General features: G+C 49.5%; 1 protein-coding gene across 8 annotated transcripts; it reads right to left on the reverse strand.

Moving 5' to 3' along the window:
* Positions 1 to 192: 192 nt before the first annotated feature.
* Positions 193 to 18,664, reverse strand: ADAM15 (ADAM metallopeptidase domain 15). 8 transcript variants are annotated; one of them, XM_039363447.1, is made up of 25 exons: positions 18,305 to 18,664; positions 16,792 to 16,857; positions 16,302 to 16,383; positions 15,647 to 15,725; positions 15,146 to 15,222; positions 14,557 to 14,713; positions 14,030 to 14,095; positions 13,625 to 13,693; positions 13,249 to 13,418; positions 12,535 to 12,616; positions 11,758 to 11,906; positions 10,799 to 10,973; positions 10,038 to 10,130; positions 9,388 to 9,583; positions 8,579 to 8,687; positions 8,016 to 8,169; positions 7,823 to 7,894; positions 7,370 to 7,481; positions 5,684 to 5,825; positions 5,538 to 5,582; positions 4,363 to 4,465; positions 2,657 to 2,734; positions 1,828 to 1,896; positions 1,167 to 1,273; positions 193 to 741 (listed from the first exon to the last, which is right to left on the reverse strand). In XM_039363447.1, the coding sequence occupies exons 1-25, from the start codon at positions 18,384 to 18,386 to the stop codon at positions 681 to 683; spliced, it is 2,595 nt and encodes an 864-aa protein (XP_039219381.1). In that variant the 5' UTR covers positions 18,387 to 18,664; the 3' UTR covers positions 193 to 680. The 8 variants fall into 8 exon arrangements, with proteins under 8 accessions (XP_039219381.1, XP_039219380.1, XP_039219383.1 ...); XM_039363446.1 differs by having other exon boundaries at positions 2,657 to 2,737; XM_039363449.1 differs by lacking the exon at positions 5,538 to 5,582.
* Between the last annotated feature and the right edge of the window lie 379 nt (positions 18,665 to 19,043).

Here is a 19,043-nt window from a genome sequence, read left to right on the forward strand (position 1 = left end):
AACCAGCTGCCAAGTGGCTGAATTTGGGTCACATGACCATGGGGATGCTGCAACGGAAGAGCCAAAAAAAAACCCGGTCCCAAGTAGCTTTTTTTCCCCCCAGTGCCGTTGTCACTTTGAACCGGCCACTAAACGAACCGTTGTAAATCGAAGACTTCCAATAAACTCTTTCCCTCGCCGAAAAACCGAGAATTTGCCCCCAAATCAAGGGAGTTGCTTTCTTTTTATTAAGAAAAAAAAAACCATGGCCTCCCAGCCATTTCGGTGAATCTATTCCAGTGGAGATGGATCCAATAGCTTTCTTCTCGCACACCTGTGGGTGTGCAACTCCCCTTGCACACGTCCAGAGTTGCACCTCCAGGGGGCGCCACAGAGAGTTCGCCTTGCTAGTGCAAATATATATTTTTTCCCCAGAATTCCCCCAGGAAAAAAATTCGAAGCAGATCAAAATGGTGTCCCTTTAGTCAAGTTAGAACTCCTGACTGCTAGGCCGCAAATTTCCCAGCTATCCAATGTCCATCCCGGACAAGCCGCCATCGCTGTCCCGAGCTTGTGACGGACGGAGGAGGGCGGCGCTCTGCAAAATGTACAGCCGAACTCAGCCAAGCGAGCCACGGGGAAGATGGCGGAGGGTCCTTTCCGCGAGAAGTGACTTGTGCAGCTCGAGGGAGCGAGCCAGGTTATATTTTGCGAGTGTGTCCGGAAGAACCGGCCAGCGTGGGAGGGGGAGGGGGGGCCGGTCTGGAAGAAAAGCAGAGAAAGAAAAGACACAGGTAAGTCCTTAACTTACGACCAAACTGACCCCAAGACATTTATTAAGTGCATTTTCCTCCATTTTACAGCTTTCCATGCCACTGTTGTTAAGTGAGTCGCTGCAGCTATGAAGTTAGTCATACAGTCGTTAAGTGAAACTGGCTGCCCCTTTGTCAGAAGGTTGCAGAAGGGGATTGCCTGACCCTGGGACAGCGGCAACCGTCATGAATATGAGTCAGTTGCCGAGCGTCTGAATTCTGATCACGTGACCACGATCAGGATGTTAAATGTTAAGTGTGAAAGTCGGTTTGCACTGTCCTGTGATCGTGTGAATGTGTCATTTTGTGGGGAAGCCACTATTTCCTTTGGCTCTTTTGCCCAAAATACTACTTACTTCCTATTTTTGGGCTCACCTGGATGGCAACATCTGGACCTCAGGATCACAGCTGGACACGGCACGGGGCGGATCCAAAGGCAACGGCTTCTGGGGAGGAGGGGGTGGCTTGGTGGGGCCAGGGGACTGGGGGGGGAAAAGCCAAAATTGCGTGAACAAAAAGCCCTGAATCAAGGCAGGGCCCACCCCACAAATGTTTCCTTTGCACCATTCTGGGGGACAGAATGTGTCCGTCTTAGTGACTTTCAGAGGGGTGGACTTCAACTCCCAGAATTCCCTTGTGAGTTGAAGGCCATCTTAGAAGGGGGGTAGGGGTACGGTGCCCTGAATATAGGAGGACTTTGAATTCTGGGAGTTGAAGTCCACTTAGCTTAAAACATGCTGGCTGGGGAATTCTGGGAGTTGAAGCCCACTTCTCTTAAAGCAGGCTGGCTGGGGAATTCTGGGAGTTGAAGTCCACAAAGCTTAAAACATGCTGGCTTGGGGATTCTGGGAGTTGAAGTCCAAATATCTTAAATCAAGCTGGCCAGGGGATTCTGGGAGTTGAAGTCCATCCCTCTTAAACGCTACTCTGGCTGTTCTCCCCACTTTTCCATTTGCAAACGGAGTCCCTCTGCCCCCTTCTGCTCCCCCCCCCCCCGGGTCAGTTCATCTCCCTGTCAAAAGGGGTAAACAATTACCTGAATTTTAGGAATGGGGTCAGGAGGCAGCGGGCGTATAGGAGGGCCGGGTCGATCCCCAGCGGAGTCCTGGGCAGAAAATGTTCAGATAGCAAAGAACGACATGCAAGGTTGAAGAGGGGTTATTTTTTTTCCAGAAAGGAGATAAGAAATGATAATTAACTAGGGAGAAACATCAGCTCATAGTTCAGGATCTTCAGGGAAAAAGCAACCAATTTTGTTGCTAGGTTTAATGGACCTTGGACAGGTAATCCTTGACTTATGACGACAGATCCCGATATTTTTGTCACTAAGTGAAACATTCATCGTTTTGCCCCCTTTTACGACCTTCCTGTCCATGTTGTTCAGTGAATCACTTCAGCTGTTAAGTTAGTAAGATGTTCGCAAAAGGGGATCGCGTGACCCCAGGGGACGCTGTGACCCTTGTCAATAGGAATGTCTGAATTTGGATCCCCTGGCCGTGGGGAGGCTGTGACGGTCGTAAGTGTGAAAAACGGTCGCAAGCCACTTTTTCAGTGATGTTGTAACTGCGAACGGCTGCTAAGTAAACCCTCGTAAGTCAAGGACTTCCTGTCTTTTAAATCTTCTGGAAAGAGTGAAACACAAGCAGAGCGGACGCCTGGCGTTGTGAGGATTGCCCATGGTGTCCGCTCACTCCATCTCTTGCTAATCCGGAGTAGGAAAAATGGGTTACCATGTGAAGGAGCGTTTGGGGGAGGTTTCCTGCCTCCTCCTTTCATGCCTATCCATGCAAGGGGGCACATGCCACAGCCTTGAGGAACGTACAGAGAAGATCCCTGTTTCCCTTTCCCTCTCCTGACTCAGTTACCTGTGGATCCTTCGGGATCGGGTCAGGCGGCAGCGGCTTGGAAGGTGGGTCGGGCCGCGGGGCACCCAACGCAACGGGCTGCTGCAGCGAGACGGAGAGAGAGGGAGCGCCCGGGAGGGACGGGAGGAAGAGAAAGAGAAAGAATGGAGAAGAAGCCTAAACATGGGACTGGTGACATGCTGGAGGTTAAGTCAGACGATGCCATGCGTGGTTGGGGGGAACCATGCACCATGCGCCAAGTGGGAAAAGGAGGAAAAGATGGGCAGAAAAAGGAGAGCGACCCAGATTTTACGGGGAAGTCAGGGGTCTTGACCTGTGTCACCCCGTTAATCCTTCCTCGGTTTGACCACTCGGCCACAGATCGCCTGGGGGGGGGTGCCCGTCTAAGAAAGGGCAAACTCTGTCCATGCCCCGTAATGGTGTGTGGGAAAGACCTTGGGTCCAACAGTTAGATAAGAGATTGCTGGCCCCAGAGCTGCCTAACTGACGGAGAAAGGAACTGTCTCTAGTTTATCAGGTTCAGAGACAGCAGGATCTTCTGGTAAAGTTACAATAAAGTAGAATTATCCCAAAGAATTATCCCAAAAATTCTTGATTTTTTTCCTTGAAGATGTTTCGCTCGTCCTCCAAGAAGCTTCTTCGGTTCCGACCGAAGGGTGGGGGAAGTGGAAGGAATTATATTCCTTGCAGTTGTGTCCGCTTCTATTGGCCCCAGTGACTCTCAGGAAGAGCCCTAATGATCAGATGACTGGAAGGAATATACACCCTTCCATGCCCCACCCTTCGGTCAGAACTGGAGAAGCTTCTTGGAGGAGAAGTGAAATGTCTTCCAGGAAAAAAGAAAATAAAGTCTTTTTGAGAGGCAACTGGACCTTGTTGGAGAAGAGATTGCTGCCTAATGGCTAGAGAAAGGAACCCTCTCGAGTTTTTCAGGCTGTAAAAGAGATGGCGGGGGATTCGTAATTTCAGACTTGCAAGCTTCGGCTAAAGTCAGCCCTACAATAAAGTACATTTAGTTCATCTTCGGGGTGAATGGACTTGGGAGACTGGGAAGAGAAACTCCTTAGGGAACTGTTGGATATGAGACAGCTGAGCCCTCGGCTGCATAACAGGCAGAGCAAGAAACTCACAAACTCACATCCCTTGTTTCTCAGACTGTAAAAGAGACAGCGGAAGAATTGTACTTTTAGATTTGCAGCGTTCCAGGTTTTTAGCCCCAGGACTCACACAAAGAGGGGAGGAATCCCCCGTTTTATCCAGCTGCACCCTTCCCACAAAATTCTCCCCCCAAATACAACCCCACAGGGGTTGTAACCAGGCTGCTTTATTCTCCCCTTCGATCTGCAACTTTAGAAAAACGAGTTGCTGCTTTATTCCAAAACTGAAATGAGATCAAACCATCTTCTTCTTTCCAGGTCTTCGATTTCCTTCCTTTTGGGAGACCCCAATTCCTCGATATTAAAATTGGCAGCCCCCAAAACTACAGTGGGGCAAGAGACAGGAGAATCCTCTCTCTCTCTCTCTTTTGCAACGGTTTTTCTTGGTTTTCAGATGGATGCTGCAGCCTTGTAAACATCCTAAATTAACTTTAAATCTTTCCTGGGATTCACGCTGTCCGGTTCTGCGGAAAGCAATATTGGCTTCTTGGGGGGGGAGGGATGAGCAGAAGAAAAAGGGGGGAGCTTTTTAAGCCCCTCCCCATTTACCTTTGAGGGCATAAGCTGAAGGTCCGTGCTTTGTTTCCACTGGGGGCGCCGCGGACGGCTTGGCGGATCTTTGCCGAAACTTCGGGGTTCCAGCTGGGTGATCCTGAAGAATTGGGGTTGACAGGAGACAATTTTAATCCCGGTTTGGCGGGCAAGCTTGAAGGAGATAAAACCCCACCACCTAGAAAATGGGAAACACCCCAAGGCAAGCCATCCACGCTTCCGAGCTGTTTGCGAGTCCGATTCCTGGAAGAGGTTCTGCCAAGCCACAATTTCAAGAGCCATTTTTAAGCCATGATCAAGGAAGCCGCAGCTGGCCAAACTCAGATGAGAGACAAACTCAAAACCCAGCCGAAAAACCATCAGTTCTCTTAGAAAGCAGAGCGGTGTGTCTTGCAGAGGGACAGTCCAGGCAGAAAAAGAGGCTTAAGAGAGCAGAGAGATCACAAGGTGGAGGACTTCGCCACCAGCCACAATTACAAACCACGATTTGCTTACTATCCTAGACGGCATTTTGTTTTTCCCTGCAGAAAGTTTGCTGGACGTTTAGCTCCAGCCTCTAAGATTGCAAAAGTGGGAGGGGAAAAATATGTCAACTATCTGGAGCGATCTGGCCTCAGGAAGGATTTCCAGACAGTCCTCACCTTAACGACCACTTTGGGGGGACCCTAATTTCCATCGCTAAGCAAGCCAGTTATTTGGTAAGCGGCACCTGATTCTACCACCCTTTTTTTCTTTTTTGCCTCATGTGTTAATTGCTGCGGTCATTCAATGGATGAAGGGGTCCTTAAATGAATCCGGCATCCCCCATTGTGGGAAGGTCGTAAAAGGAGATCCCGGGATGCTGCCACCGTCACTAAGATATGCCCGGAGCCATCTGTCCAGTATAGGGTCTCCTGCTTGAGCAGGGGGTTGGACTAGATGACCTCCAAGGGGGTGAATTTCGATCCCAGGTCTGTGGGGGTGTTATAAGTGTGAGGACTGGTTATCAGTCACTAAACAAACCGTCGTAAGTCCGGGACTACTGGCTGAGGCGCCCCAAACAGCACTGTCACCGTTCACAGAGCCAAGACCCAAGCAGCCCACCATTGCTGCAACTGAGGAAGACCCCTCCCCAATCCTTTCACATGCAGAGCGAGGGGCGCGTGTACCCCCAAACCCATACTCCCTCGCACCTTTCGGCTGGGTGAAGGAATTGCACCCGCAACTCTGGCTCAGCCCTAAAGAAGAAGGGTTACAGAGTGAGCGCACAAAAAACAAGGGTTACTTTTTTTCCCCTTAAAGGAGCGCGTCACTCGGTGAGGAGCGAGAATGGGCTTACCTGTACTGGCAACTTGTGCCCTTGCCAAACTGGCAGAGGCGCTTGTGGAGACCCAGCCGTTTGGCACAACAGAGGCCGACCACCAGCAACGCCGCCAGGAGCAGGGAGATCACCACCAGCGCCGTCGAGGCTGCCCGGCTCGCTGGGAAAAGACAAGGCGAGCGAGTGTTAGGCCGTGGCGAGGCTGGACGGCGCATGCCGAACTGCGGGGGCAGCTGGGCATCTCACTAGCACAAAAGAGGCCTTGTGTCCCGTTTCACAAAGGCGGGCCTTTCAGGCACCCTCCGGCGGGTGCCGAGCCCCCGTGGCTGACTTGGAAAAGATGCATTTCCTAAAGTCGTAAATACACCTGGCGATTTCGTTTCTGCTTTCGTCACACGGTGGAAAGAAGTTCCTGGTTTTTACTTTGGATTTCTGAGCTGAGGTTAAGTCCTAGCCGGAGAGGGAGACGATAAATCGATTAAAAAAAAAAATCTAAGAGATTTTTGCATCCGAGCTGAGGATAGGGAAGACGCTGGACCAGGATGATGACATATCATCTATCTATCTATATGTTCTCTCTCTCTCCTTATCTATCCATCCATCTCTCGGTCTCTCTATCTTTATCTAGCTATCTGACTGTATACCATCTATCTGTCTGTCTGTCTACTTGTCTATGTGCCTACATCCATCCATACATCCCACTGTCCGTTCGTCCTTCCGTCTGTCTGTCCCTCCCTGCCTCCATTCTTTCTATATCTATCTATCTATCTATCTATCTATCTATCTATCTATCTATCTATCTATCTATCTATCTATTTATCTTTTCTCTCTCTCCCTTCTCTCCATCCATCCATCCATCCATCCATCCATTCCTATCTATCATCTATCTGTCCATCCATCTACCTATATCCATCTATCCATCCATCCATCCATCTTGCTGTATGTCCCTCCCTCCTCTCTATCTATCTATCTATCTATCTATCTATCTATCTATCTATCTATCTATCTCATCTATATCTATATATCTCATCTATATCTATATATTTCTATATCTATCTATCTATCTATCTATCTATCTATCTATCTCATCTCTATCTATCTATCTATCTATCTATCTATCTATCTATCTATCTATCTATCTATCCTGCCTCTCTCCTCTACCTTCCTACCTTCTCCTCTTCCCTCCCCATCCCATCTTCCTTCTGTATGGTGACTCTTCCGGACCCCACCCGCTGAGGGCTGGGATTGCAATCCCCCCCCCATCCCCTCCTTAATCCGTTAAGATGCTTTGAGTCTTTCCAGGGGGAGGAGGGGCTGTAAATGAGACACCAGCTGATTCTTTTCGTCAGGTAGACCCCCTGATGACCCAGGAGAAAGCTCTCCTTAATGGGAAACTAATGGCTGGGGGAAATTGCTGCAAATTGACACACCTCGCAGGAACAAGTGGCAAGCAAGAAAAAGGCGGCTGGAACAAAGGAAGGGGAGAGCTGGGGGGGGGGAGAAAGGTATGCATGCATTTGCAAATCTGCAATCATTAATAAGTATAAACGACACAATGATCTGCAATCGTTAATATATTTGTGCATTCCTATAACTGCAAACGACACAATCATCTGCAATCGTTAATAAATATATTTGTGTACTCATATCATCACAAACAACACAATTAAGCCCTTACTCTGCGCCCACCCCCACTTGCCTTACCTTCCTGTGGGGCAGGGGGCCCACTGTCCACACTGCCCCCAAGGCCACTGGTCTGGCAATGAGGGGGCGCCCACCCGGGCTCACAATGGCAGTGCCCTTTGTTGTTACAAACCTGCAAGTTGAAAAGAGAAGCCTTAGTTAGCCCAGCCAGGATCAAACTGGTTCTGGGTTTAGAGAGGTCTTTGGGCTGATATCAAACAAGGCGAGTTTCCCACGCTGCCTCCTTCCCTCTTTCTTGCACGTTTCTGGTCCTCAACACTTTCTGTTGAGGACTAGCAACTTCTTGCACAAAAGTTGTGGGGGGGGAGCGGGAGAGAAAAAAATGGTCCAGTGTTTCAGCCTACATTTCTTTTGGTCTTTTGATGTTAGGTAAACAGTTTTTGAAAGAGAGAGAGAGGGGTGTGTGTGTGTGTGTGTGTGTGTGTGTGTATGTGTGAAATATATTTCACTTACCCCATGCCTGCTGCACTGGCATACTGGGAATTTGATGGAGGAAACATCCTGGCATCGTTGGTTGATACAAACCTATAAACAAAAACATGGGTAGTTCTCAACTTACAACTTCATTTCATGACTGTCCCAAGGCAGGGAAGCAATTCTGTCTCCCAAAATCTCGGCCAGAAAAGCCCATTTGAGGCTCGCTCACTTTGTTAGGATCACAACTGGTCCCGGGTGACACCCCAGCCTCGTCCACAACATCAGCAGCAACGACAATCCTAAGAGCATCCCACAGGCAGTTGAACGTCCGGACCGATCCGTTCCGTCTTCTCTCACACTGCAGCTGCCCACACTGGACGTCGCTGTGGGAAAGAAATGGAAACCATTCCTTCATGTTCCTAGTCCTCAGTTTTTTTATTTTAAAATAAATAACTCGGCCCCACCGAGTTAAAATGTCCATTCCTGCCAACGTTCACCGTACATTTCCTAGCCGTAGAGTTTGAATTGCTGCTGCTGTAAATATTGTGTGACCTTTTGTGCAAGTTGCCGTAAATGTGATAAAAGTTTCCAACTATTTATTTTATTTACGGGCAGTCCTCGGTTTACGGCCACAGTTGAGCCGAAAATTTCTGCTGCTAAACGAGACAGTTCTTAAGGAGAGTTTGGCCTTCTGATCCAGAACTATTTTTTTCCCCCGTCGTTTTAGTAAATCAACCTTCGCGGTGTGTGAAAACAACCCACCGTTGTAGGGAAAAAAAGGGAAGCGCTTACCTCTTGGCACAGGGGATGTAGGAACCGTTGGGATGCTGCCCACAATTTCCCCGTGCGTCGCCCCTCTGATTCAGAGACGCCACGCAGCCCTCCAACACGGGAACTGCATCTGGACGAAAAAATTATTATTTTTTTTTTTTAAAAAAAGGGAATTACTGCAAATAAATGCAGGGCTCCCAAGCTGAGCACTTCACAGGCTAAAAGATCAACTAAAATAGGATAAAGTATCATCAGACAGGGTAAATAAAAAACAAACTTTCTAGTGGTTAAGAAAGTGGGAGATGGTGAATTCTAGTTCCACCTTAGGCACGGAAGCTGATTGGGTGACTTTGAGCCAATCACCAGGAGATGGTGAGTTCTAGTCCTGCCTTAGGCACGGAAGCTGATTGGGTGACTTTGAGCCAATCACCAGGAGACGGTGAGTTCTAGTCCTGCCTTAGGCAGGAAAGCTGATTGGGTAACTTTGAGCCAATCACCAGGAGACGGTGAGTTCGAGTCCTGCCTTAGGCACGAAAGCTTATTCTGTGACTTTTGGCCCAATCACTAGGAGACGCTGAGTTCTAGCAGTGAGTTCGAATCAAACACGAACATATCTAATCTACAGCTAGCTCTCAACTATCTCCACCACGTGATTCCCTTAACAACCGCACGATTTGCTTAAACACTGTGACACACACACACACACACACACACATGATCACAAAATCGGGTTGTGACTTGCTCAACCAAGACTTTGGTTTGCCACGGAAACCCTGGTCCCCTTTCTGGACGTAACTCGAGAACTGTGGGTGGATCGAACCTCCGCTTACCGGGACCCCAACGGGCTTGGCACTGGCTGGAGTAAGTGGGGCAGGTCCCCCCATGGCACACGGCTTTGCCGCCTTCGCATAAAGTGCCATCTTGCTTGTAGAGATTTGATGGGCAGTGTGGAGAAGTCCCATCGCAGAATTCCGGGAGATCACATTCGTTCCGGACTGCCCGGCACGTGTGTCCAGCACTGAGCAGCTACACATGGGAGAACGGAACAGGTGGAGTTACCTGTGCAGGTATTCTGAACTTACAACAGTTTGGGTTTAGTGACCGAAGTTACAACACCACTGGAAAAAAAGAGACGGTGCCATTTTTTGCACCTATAACCGATTGCAGTATCCCTGTGATCAAAATTGCTTGGCAACTGGCTTGGACCTGTGACAGTTCTGGTGTTCCTGTCTCAGGTGATCAAAATTCAGAGCCTTGGTGGCTAATTCCTATTTCCTAATTGTTAAAAATTTGCCACTTGAGGTTAGGCAAAACCGGGCAGAGCTGGAAATTTCAAATTTACAAGAGCTTCAGTTGAGGATGGAGAACCAGAACAAAATCTGGGGAACAAACCAACCAGCAGAATCCTGGTTTGTATCGGAAGAGGGCTAAGAACGAAAAGAAGGGGTTTATCCTGCATTTTGGGGGGGTGGCACCTTACCTTGCACTGGTGACAACATGGTTGACCAGTGGCACACTGGGCTCCAGCCACCAATTGACACGTCGTTGCGTTGCAACAAGGGTCTGTACACTCCTGGAGGAAGGAAGGAGGGAAAAAATGGAAAAGGAAATAAAAACTGTAATTTTGAAAAAACAATTGTCCTACAAAGAACGGCTCTAAAGGACTAACTTGACTGCTTTGATTAAAGAAAAGAATACAATTAGTTGTGTTGCCGCTTGGAAACCCCTTCTGGACTTTGTGCTCGAGGTGGGGAAAAAAAGGAACTTTGATTTTTTGGTTTTGCTGATTAGATAGGTGTGTTGTTATAGAAATGACTATAATAATACCTATAATAATACCAATACTACTAATACTGCTAATAATAATACCAATAATAATAACAACAATAACAACAACAAACAACAAAACAACAAGCAACAAACAACAACAACAACAATAATGATAGAGTTGGAAGGGACCTTGGAGGTCTTCTAGTCCAACCCCTGCTCAGGGGGTTTGTTAAAACTCATTTAACAAATGTCCCCCTTAGCAGCAGAAAATTCCCACTGAGCCTAGAGGGGCCTCTTAGGACGGAGAAGGAGAATGCCAAATGGAATGGAGTCTCTGTTTTAGGGACTGGCTGGCACAAAACAGAACACCCCATTTCTGCTGGCATAAATGAAACAAATAAAGGCAACCATGCCACCTCAACACAACAAGGATAAGCGAGAAAGAGCTTGTTGTCTTTTGTCCTTCCTTACCAAAAAAAGGCCGCAATCACACTGCTCTCCAGATTCTACCAGGCGGTTCCCGCAGTGGGACTTCACCATGCGGGCTGGTTCGGGCTGGTCGAGGAGGCAGCTAACCTGGTTTCCCTGGAGGATTTGCTGGAAACGTTGTTGGCTGCAGGTGCTGAAACTTAACCCGGGCATAATCCTAGCGAAGGAAAGAAAGATTTTTCAGGACAATCCTGATTTTCCAGGCATGGGAAACGAGGTGGAGGGGTGTGGATCTTTGCTTGGCTGTTCAGAGTTTATTTGAGTCTTTGAAGAGAGGGTCTATTTATTTTCCTCAGCACCAGAAAGGCAGACAAGAAACAACGGGTGGGAACTCATCAAGGAGAGAAGCAACTTAGAACGAAGGAGAAATTCCCTGAGAGCTCAAATAATTCATCAGTGGAACTACTTGCCTCCAGAAGTTGTGGGTGCTCCATCACTGCATCACTGGAGGCTTTTAAAAAGAGATTGGACAGCCATTTGTCTGAAATGGCATAGGATTTCCTGCCTGAGCTGGGGGTTGGACTAGAAGATCTCCAAGATCCCTTCCAATTCTCTTACCCTGCTATCCTTCCTTCCTTCCTTCCTTCCTTCCTTCCTTCCTTCCTTCCTTCCTTCCTTCCTTCTCTCCCTCCCTCCCTCCCTCCCTCCTTCCTCCCTCCATTCATTCATTCATTCATTCATTCCATCACTGGAGGCTTTTAAGAAGCGACTGGACTGCCATTTGTCTGAAATGGAGATAGGGTCTCCTGCTTGAACAGGGGTTGGACTAGAAGACCTCTAAGTTCCCTTCCAACTAGGTTATTCTATTCTTTGCTTCCAGCCATCCAGGAAGTTTCAAATCACTCCGGAAAAAAAAAAACAGCGAGAAGTTCTCCAGCTCCCTGAAAACAAAGTAGAAAAACGGAAGCCTACTCAGCTGGCCCGGAGGTGTTTTCGCTCACCCTGTTGGTGCTTCCATGATGCACTTCCGGCTTGGGGGACGGATGGAAGTGTTGCAGCCACAGGCGTCGCTGTCGTGGGCGAGACCGAGATTGTGGCCGAGTTGATGTGAAAGAGTGGAAGCCATGATTAAAGAACTAACGGAATGGCCCTAGAGGAAAACAAACCAGGGTTCGGGAAAGGGAACTGCACCGATCCAGCCCCATAAAAACAAGCCTGTTCTGAACTTAGAGGCTCTTAAGCCCTTGTCTTATAATAATTCATTTAGCGACCGTTCAAAGTCAAAACCAGCACTAATAAGTGACTTACAGCCGATCCTCGCACTTACGACCATCACAGCATCCCCACACCCACATAGTCGTAAATCAGAAGCCAGTGAGGAAGGCCGTAAGTGGTGATCACACCACCCTGTGACCCCATGATTGTCATAAATTCTGCTCTATTCTATTCTATTCCATTCCATTCCATTCTATTTCTATTCTATTTTCTATTCTATTCTATTTTCTATTCTATTCTATTCTATTCTATTCTATTCTATTCTATTCTATTCTATTCTATTCTATTCTATTCTATTCTTTAACCAGATTTATTGAAAGACAAGAAGAATGAATTGACAGCAATCTTGTCAAGAGGAGATGCTCATTTTAGATTATTTTTTTCAATTTATCTTTCCTAGTGGGGGATCTTTGATCCTCTTGCTAAACACCTGTTGATGCTCCGGGGGAAAAATTTGCAAGCTTTTGTCGGCGTTCGCAGCCTGAGAAGCCCCTTCCACTCACCATGCTGACTCCACCGGAGCGCTTAGAGCAGATGGACCCTTGGGTGGACGCGCCAATGACGCCGGCGGGAAACGGAGGACCACTACAGGCGAAAAGGAAGCAGAGGAAGTTTGCACGAATTAATGCAAAAAATTAAAGTTCAGAGTTGTTTGGTTTTGCAGGAATCCTGCTAAAATAATTTTAAATGAATTGGAGGCTAAACCCCTTTGAGGGGAGGAGCCCTAATGAGAATTTGGGGCTTGGTGGGAGGGGTTACCCCCCATTTAACACACCGGGGAACCCCCCCCATTTGAGAATCTCAGTGTAGCAAGGGAGGAGATAGGAGGGGAAGGACTACTCAGTAGCTCCTCCCCCTGGCTTTGTAACAACCCCCCTCTGCATGGCTCCACCCCCCCCAGCTTCAGGGTTCTGACCCAAGTGGCTAGTCCCTTTGAAGGACTTGTTTATACTCTCTCTCTCTCTCTCTCTCTCTCTCTCTCTCTCTGCATTGAGTTAATTAAAAAATATTTAAAAAAAAAACAACCAAGCTGCTAGTCCTCTTGCTGATCTAAGATCCAGGCTGCACCTGATGTCTTACACGATGAGCTGAACTCTCTCTCTCTCTCTTTGTATCGAGTTAATTAAAACATTAAAACAACAATAACAAAAAACAACAACAACCAAGCTGCTAGTCCTCTTGCTGATCTAAGATCCCGGCTACCCCTGACACCTTACACAATGAGCTGAACGTTGTCGTGCGGAATCCGGGGCAGCAAATCTTTCTCTCTCCACTCAAGGAACCGCTGGAGAATCTCTTTTGCGGTTCCATTTGTCGGCACACGGTTACCGTTATTCCAGACTTCGGCGCCCACCAGAGCCACCCGCAGACCCAGCAGCCTGTAGAACTGGAACAACAGCAGCAACAACGACAAAAACAGATTTTTGCACAGAGTAACAAATTAAGAAATCATTGTAACTGTGGATATTTTTTGTTCCTGGGGGGGTTAACTGGTCTTTATAAAATCGGTATCCCAACAATATGATGACATCTAGCCGAATAATTGCTCCAATTTCGGGGGGGGGGAAAGGGAATGTTGGAATCGCAGCTCACCCCGTCCATGTGGCTGGCGATTTCGAAGATCCGCGTTCGAATCCTGTTGAGGTTCGAGTTCAGCTTGAACTTCAAGGCAGAAAGATTGGTGTTAGCAGTGGGATAAGCGTGGGATCCAAAGGGAGTTTTCAGGGAGGGATAAGTACATCTGTGGGATTCCTGAGGCTTTGGAGGGAATCAAAACTTGTGTCTACGGTGAGAAGGTGGGGCGAGCTGAGGGGGGGGGGAAGAAGAGCTTACTCGCTGAGATCTAGCAACATGAGGTTTCAGTTTACACTAGCTATCCCCTCAATTCACTGCTTGCCATTTTTTTTCCTGCAAATTTTTGCTGGAGATGACTTGATCAGCCTGCAAAAAAAAAAATGGTTGTGGGGGCAAATTGGGGAGGGGGGAGACAGTCCTCACCTCAGCCTGGTCCACCACGATCACCAGCTCCACATAACCACGTTCGGCCTCTGCTTCTCGCTTCACCTGGGAGGAACAATGGAGCAGTGAGAAAGAGGAGACCCAAGTGCTGGGTTCGAGACCAAGCTGGAGAAAATCGAACAGACGCACAGGTGAAAATGAATAAAGAACTAAAACTAGAGCTAAAAAGACTCCCAATTTTTCCCGTTTTAAGGCTAAATACAGACAGTTCATTTAGTGACCGTTCAAAGTTACAACGGCACTGAAAAAAAGGGGACTTAGGACCGCTTGCCACAATTAATGACCGTTTTCCTCTATCCTCCCCATCAGTTTTTGTCAAGTCTTTTCAGATGATTTGGTCCTGGGCAAAAAGTCCCTGTTATCTCTGATTGAACACAGTTCCCACTGGAAAGTTTGGGGGCTAAAAGGTTTCTAAGGATCATCGTGGTCCGCGGAAACCTCTGGAACGAAATGCAGATTTTTTTAATTTGAAGGCTGGATGGTCAGTCCTAGTAATTTAGCCCTACCCGTTTCAGCGGTGTCCTCTTTGACTGCAGTTGTGGGTGAAATTGTCTGCAAATCCCGGTCACCGGTTTCATTCCTTGGAGTCTGTAGGCCCTCGTCTGCCCATCTGGGCTAGACTCCAAGCTGTAGCTTCTAAACTGGGAGACGGTAAGGAGACCACTGGGTGATCAGAGAAAAGAGAAAGAAGGAGGCATGTTTTAAAGTGCAATATTTTGGATTTCTTTGGCGTAGAGCAGGGAGGTAAGGCAACCTCGGCTCTTTTATGACTCATGGACCTCAACTCCTCAGAAAAGCAAAGGAGAAAGTGAAAGTGAAAGCAACAGGAAGGGGGGGAAAAGGGAGAATAAAATGAAAGCGATAATGAGAAAGGGAAAGGGAAAGCAAAAGATGAAGAAGTAAAGGGAAGCATAAAACGAAAGTGAAAATGGGACAGGGATGGGAGGAAGGAGAAATTGAAAGCGAAAGCAAAGGGTGAGGAAGTAAAGGGAAGGATAAAATGAAAGTGAAAATGAACTGGGAGGAGAGGGAGGAGAAAGTGAAAATAGAAGGGGAGGAGAGTTCAATTCCGCCCCAAATTTTGCCCATTCTTACCTTAAACCCGAGCAAACACAGATGCTGGCCCAAGAGTCGGGGTACCCCTGAATGCGACCCCAATAGCAGCAGTTGCTCTAAAAGAAAACCCAAAACAAAACAATCAACAGCTTAAATCTTGATTCAGCTGCAACAGACCATCCAATTCCTCTTTTGCAAAGACACCTAAATACACACAAGCCAGGGTTTAATTTAGGGAATCCAGGCTTGTTCAAGGCCAGACAGAGTGAGTGGATAAGCCAAGGTTTGACCACCAGATCTGCTAAAGGCTACCTCTCCTATCAGAATCTGTAGGGTACCCAAACCCATTTTTGAGGCATCCTAATGGGACATTTAATGTCAAAGTAGCTACTATAGATACATTCAACAAACAGACCATATTTTGGCTGTTAAGACAACTAAATGGAACCTCCAGTTCTAGAAACAGTCTACCTCTGGACTGCGTTTCACTGAATGCTGATATGTAGCATATGAAACTGATAAAATAAACCTGGTTCTTACCTCCGGCTTGTTTGGATGCACTGTTCTTGTCCCATTTGGCAGATAATAGGTTAACTCTGAGCTGCCCATCATCAGCTCCCTGCGAAGGAAGAATAAGCCAACATTGAATGGAAATGCTGCAACAGCAAGCCTGCTATGTTGGCTTTTGCTCCGCTGGGCTTCTCCAGATCTGTTCCCGTTTCCGGCATGCTGCGAGGAAAGCTCACAGCAGAGAAAGGCGCTTTTTTAAATACCGCTTTTATCTCCTTCAAACTCTTCTTCCAGGGCGTTTAAGAGAGACTGCTCCTGCCTAAGGAAGCTCTACTGAACGCTCAGGGCTGGAGTGTCTCCATTGCATTGGTGTCTTAGGCCTCCTGTGGCTTTCTCTTTTTTTATGCAAATGTTCTGTGTTTTTTTTAAAATCAAACCTGAAATTTATATTTGCATCTAGAACCCCAGAATCAGAGGGTCCCTTGAGGTCATCAAGTCCAACCCCCAGCTCAGGGCAGGTCTCCCCATTCAAGCACCTCCAATCACTTTGATTTTAAGTTTTTTTTTTTTTTTTTGCTTTAGGAGCGACAGGCTGACCTTCTCTAGGGCAAATAGGATTGGGGGGGCCCTTCCAAGTGGGGAGACCCCAACCCCCAGACTCTGGGACACCCCCCTGCCAACTCACCGATTCTGTGCCAAATCCAAACGCAGGCGTTCCCCTTCAATCTCAAAAACAAGTCGCAGCTGAGCAGGGAAACTGTGGGAACCTTAAAAAGAAGAGATTTGGGGGGGGGGGAGGAATAAGGATTGGGAGAGACCCCGATTTTGGAGCAGGGAGCTTGGGGGTCCACGCAGGCCCACCACCCCTGAAGGAAGCTGCCTTCAGGACGTTAAGCCCCCTCCCCTTGGGGTGGGGTCTCCGCCAGCATCTGCAGAAGGTGTCTGCCACATACCCTTCCCCACCCCACCCAGGGTTTTCCTGCCCTGCACAAATGGACGGAAATGCTTCGGAGACACCCAGCATCCGTGCCACGGGTGGGGGCACACCGTGGGGGGGGGTGAGGCAGAGGAGATGAGCTCATCTAACCGGCTAAACCGGCAGCTGCCAAAACAGGCGTGTGATTTATGCCTTGTCTCGTCTCTTTCACAAATTGGGGAAGGGGGGGGCGCCTTACCGATGCGATCCTCGGCGTGACCGGCCATCAGCAACGGGCATCGCTCATGTCGCGAGTCGGGGGCATCTGCAAAGGTTAAAAAGTGTTGGGGTTTTTGGGGGGGGAGTGGGGTGGTGGTGGTCTTCTCCTGTCCCCCTCCCAGAAGTTGGATGCCTCCTCCATGGGGAGTCAGATATGAATCTGTGCCCCCTTCTCCCCCCCCCCAGAAGTACATTCTCGCAGACCCCTTGTGCAATTTGATTTGATTTTGGGGAAATCTAGATCAGGCTGAGCCATTTTAAGAGGGGTGCACTTCAACTCCCAGAATTCCCCTTTTTTCACCCTCAACGACCGTGGCAGCGTCCCCTGTGGTCACGTGATCAAAATTCAACCGCTTGGCCACTGACTCGTATTTATGATGGTCTCGGCTTCCGGGTATCACAGGATTCCCCTTTTTAGATCCATCAACCAAAATCAATGGGCAGGCCGGATTCACACTTAACAATTGTGTGATTGCTAAGTTAACAAACGCAACGCTTTGCTTAACGACCGCGGCGAGAAAGGTCGTAACGCGGGGCAAAACTCCCTTCCGCAAATGCCTCACTCAACAACATAAATTTTGGGTTGTGGTCATAAGTCAAGGACCCCCTGTACAGTTTTGAGTTTTTGAGGACGAAATAAAAATCACAGATCTCCAATCCCAGGTCCATTTTTTTCCCCCTCGGTTAAAAACTGCCACACATCGGCTATTGGTGGATAGGAAAGGCAAAAGACACTCATGGGAGTTCAGGCAAGGACTTTGGAAGTGCTGGAAGACCTTGCGAGGTCATCTAGTCTGACCCCCTGCTTCTGCTGGGTGAGGAAAATCGGAGCCTCATCCCCTTCGGGAAGCTGCCTCCGCCGTTGACCTGTTTTTATTCCTACTCCACCCCCAAAAACCTCTTTATTTCTGTAATTTTGACCCATTTCTAAGCCCGAGTCACCCCTTTTTCTTCTCTCACCCGCCAGCAAACCCCAATCAATCCAAGATCTCCCTTTGGGCAGGGGGGGGGTCAGACGAAGACCTCCAGGGTGCCTTCCATCTCTCTTATTCTGTTATATCTGTTCTAAAACTTGCTCAAACGTTTGACAGGAGTGGGCACCCCTTCGCTACTCCTCGGACAGGCCCGGCGCTCTCTGCACATGCTCAGAGACCCGGGAACCTCGTCTGTCCTTCTGAGTTGTGCGCCGGAGAAACCGGGGCAGAAAACAGCACCAGACTTTGCCCACCATCCCGACACCCCCCCATCCGCTTCCTCGCCTCCGAGCGAGCTATCAGGGAGGGGGGGGGAAAAGCTTTTCCCACGACCCCGACGCCCCCCACTCCACCCCGGCCCGGCCCGATTCCGTGCCTCCGGGCATGCCCTCCGTAGCCCATCAGGCGCAGCCAAACGGACAGCAGGATGGCGCAAGCTGCTGCGATCCTCTTTCCCATCCAAGGTGCAGCCTGGCTCTTTCCCCCTCGCGGGGGTCTCCCCTCGGCCCGGGGTCTCACCTGCTGCGCGCCCCGGGCCGGCCACGCATCTCCACGAAGGCAGCAGCAGCAGCAACAGCGCGACTTCCCTCCAGAGCGCCATGCCCGGTCAGCGCCCCTCCACGCGCGTTGCGCACCGCGCAGGGTCTCCCCGGGGGTCGCCGGCCTGGCCAGGAGAGCCGGGAAGGGGGCGCTGCGTGCCGGGCTGCGCCTGGGTCGCTCTCCGGAGCAGAAGGCGGCTCTTGAGCCCTGGCGGCCGCCTCTTCCTCCTCCTCCTGCTCCTCCTGCGCTCCGCCTCGCATTTCAACGCCGCCGCCGCCGCGGCACAAGCAGCTGCTGGGCCCGCCCGAGAAGGGGAACTTCCTGCCGGCCGCCCTTCCCGGGCCTCCGCCCGCCGCTTGCGCCGCTAGCCCGGCCCCTGCCCCGCGCTCGCCCACCCACCCACCCGCTCGCCCGCCTTGCCAAGTCCCCGAGGGGCGCGCCCGGCCCGGGACAGAAGCAGAGGGGAGAGCCCTCGCCTTCCGCTGCTGTGCGCGCGTCGCAGCAGCTGGAAGAGGGGCAGGGAGGGGGGAGGGAGAGAGGGGGTTTCCCTGCTCCGCTGGCGCGGGTGGGAGGGGGCTGCGATCGGGGGAGGGGAGGGTCCTGGCGGAGAAGAGGGGAGGGGAGGGGAGGGGAGGGAGAGATTGGCGTTGCGTCCTACGCTGCGTCCTTGGAGCGCCTGGTTGATTGGGGGGGACCCCCGTTGGAAGGCTGAAAGGGA

Source organism: Crotalus tigris, unplaced genomic scaffold (assembly GCF_016545835.1).
Source record: "Crotalus tigris isolate CLP2741 ecotype Arizona unplaced genomic scaffold, ASM1654583v1 scf7180000019553.37968852642:3898890, whole genome shotgun sequence".
NCBI classification, from domain to species: Eukaryota; Metazoa; Chordata; class Lepidosauria; order Squamata; family Viperidae; genus Crotalus; species Crotalus tigris.

Coding starts and splice junctions, on each gene's coding strand:
- ADAM15 (XM_039363446.1), bottom strand. CDS start 18,386: ATGGCGCTCTGGAGGGAAGTCGCGCTGTTGCTGCTGCTGCTGCCTTCG. Junction 10,974..11,757: donor ATCATGGAAGCACCAACAGG/GTGAGCGAAAAC, acceptor TTCCTTCGCTAG/GATTATGCCCGGGTTAAGTT. Junction 2,738..4,362: donor TTCAGCTTATGCCCTCAAAG/GTAAATGGGGAG, acceptor GTCTCGCTGCAG/CAGCCCGTTGCGTTGGGTGC.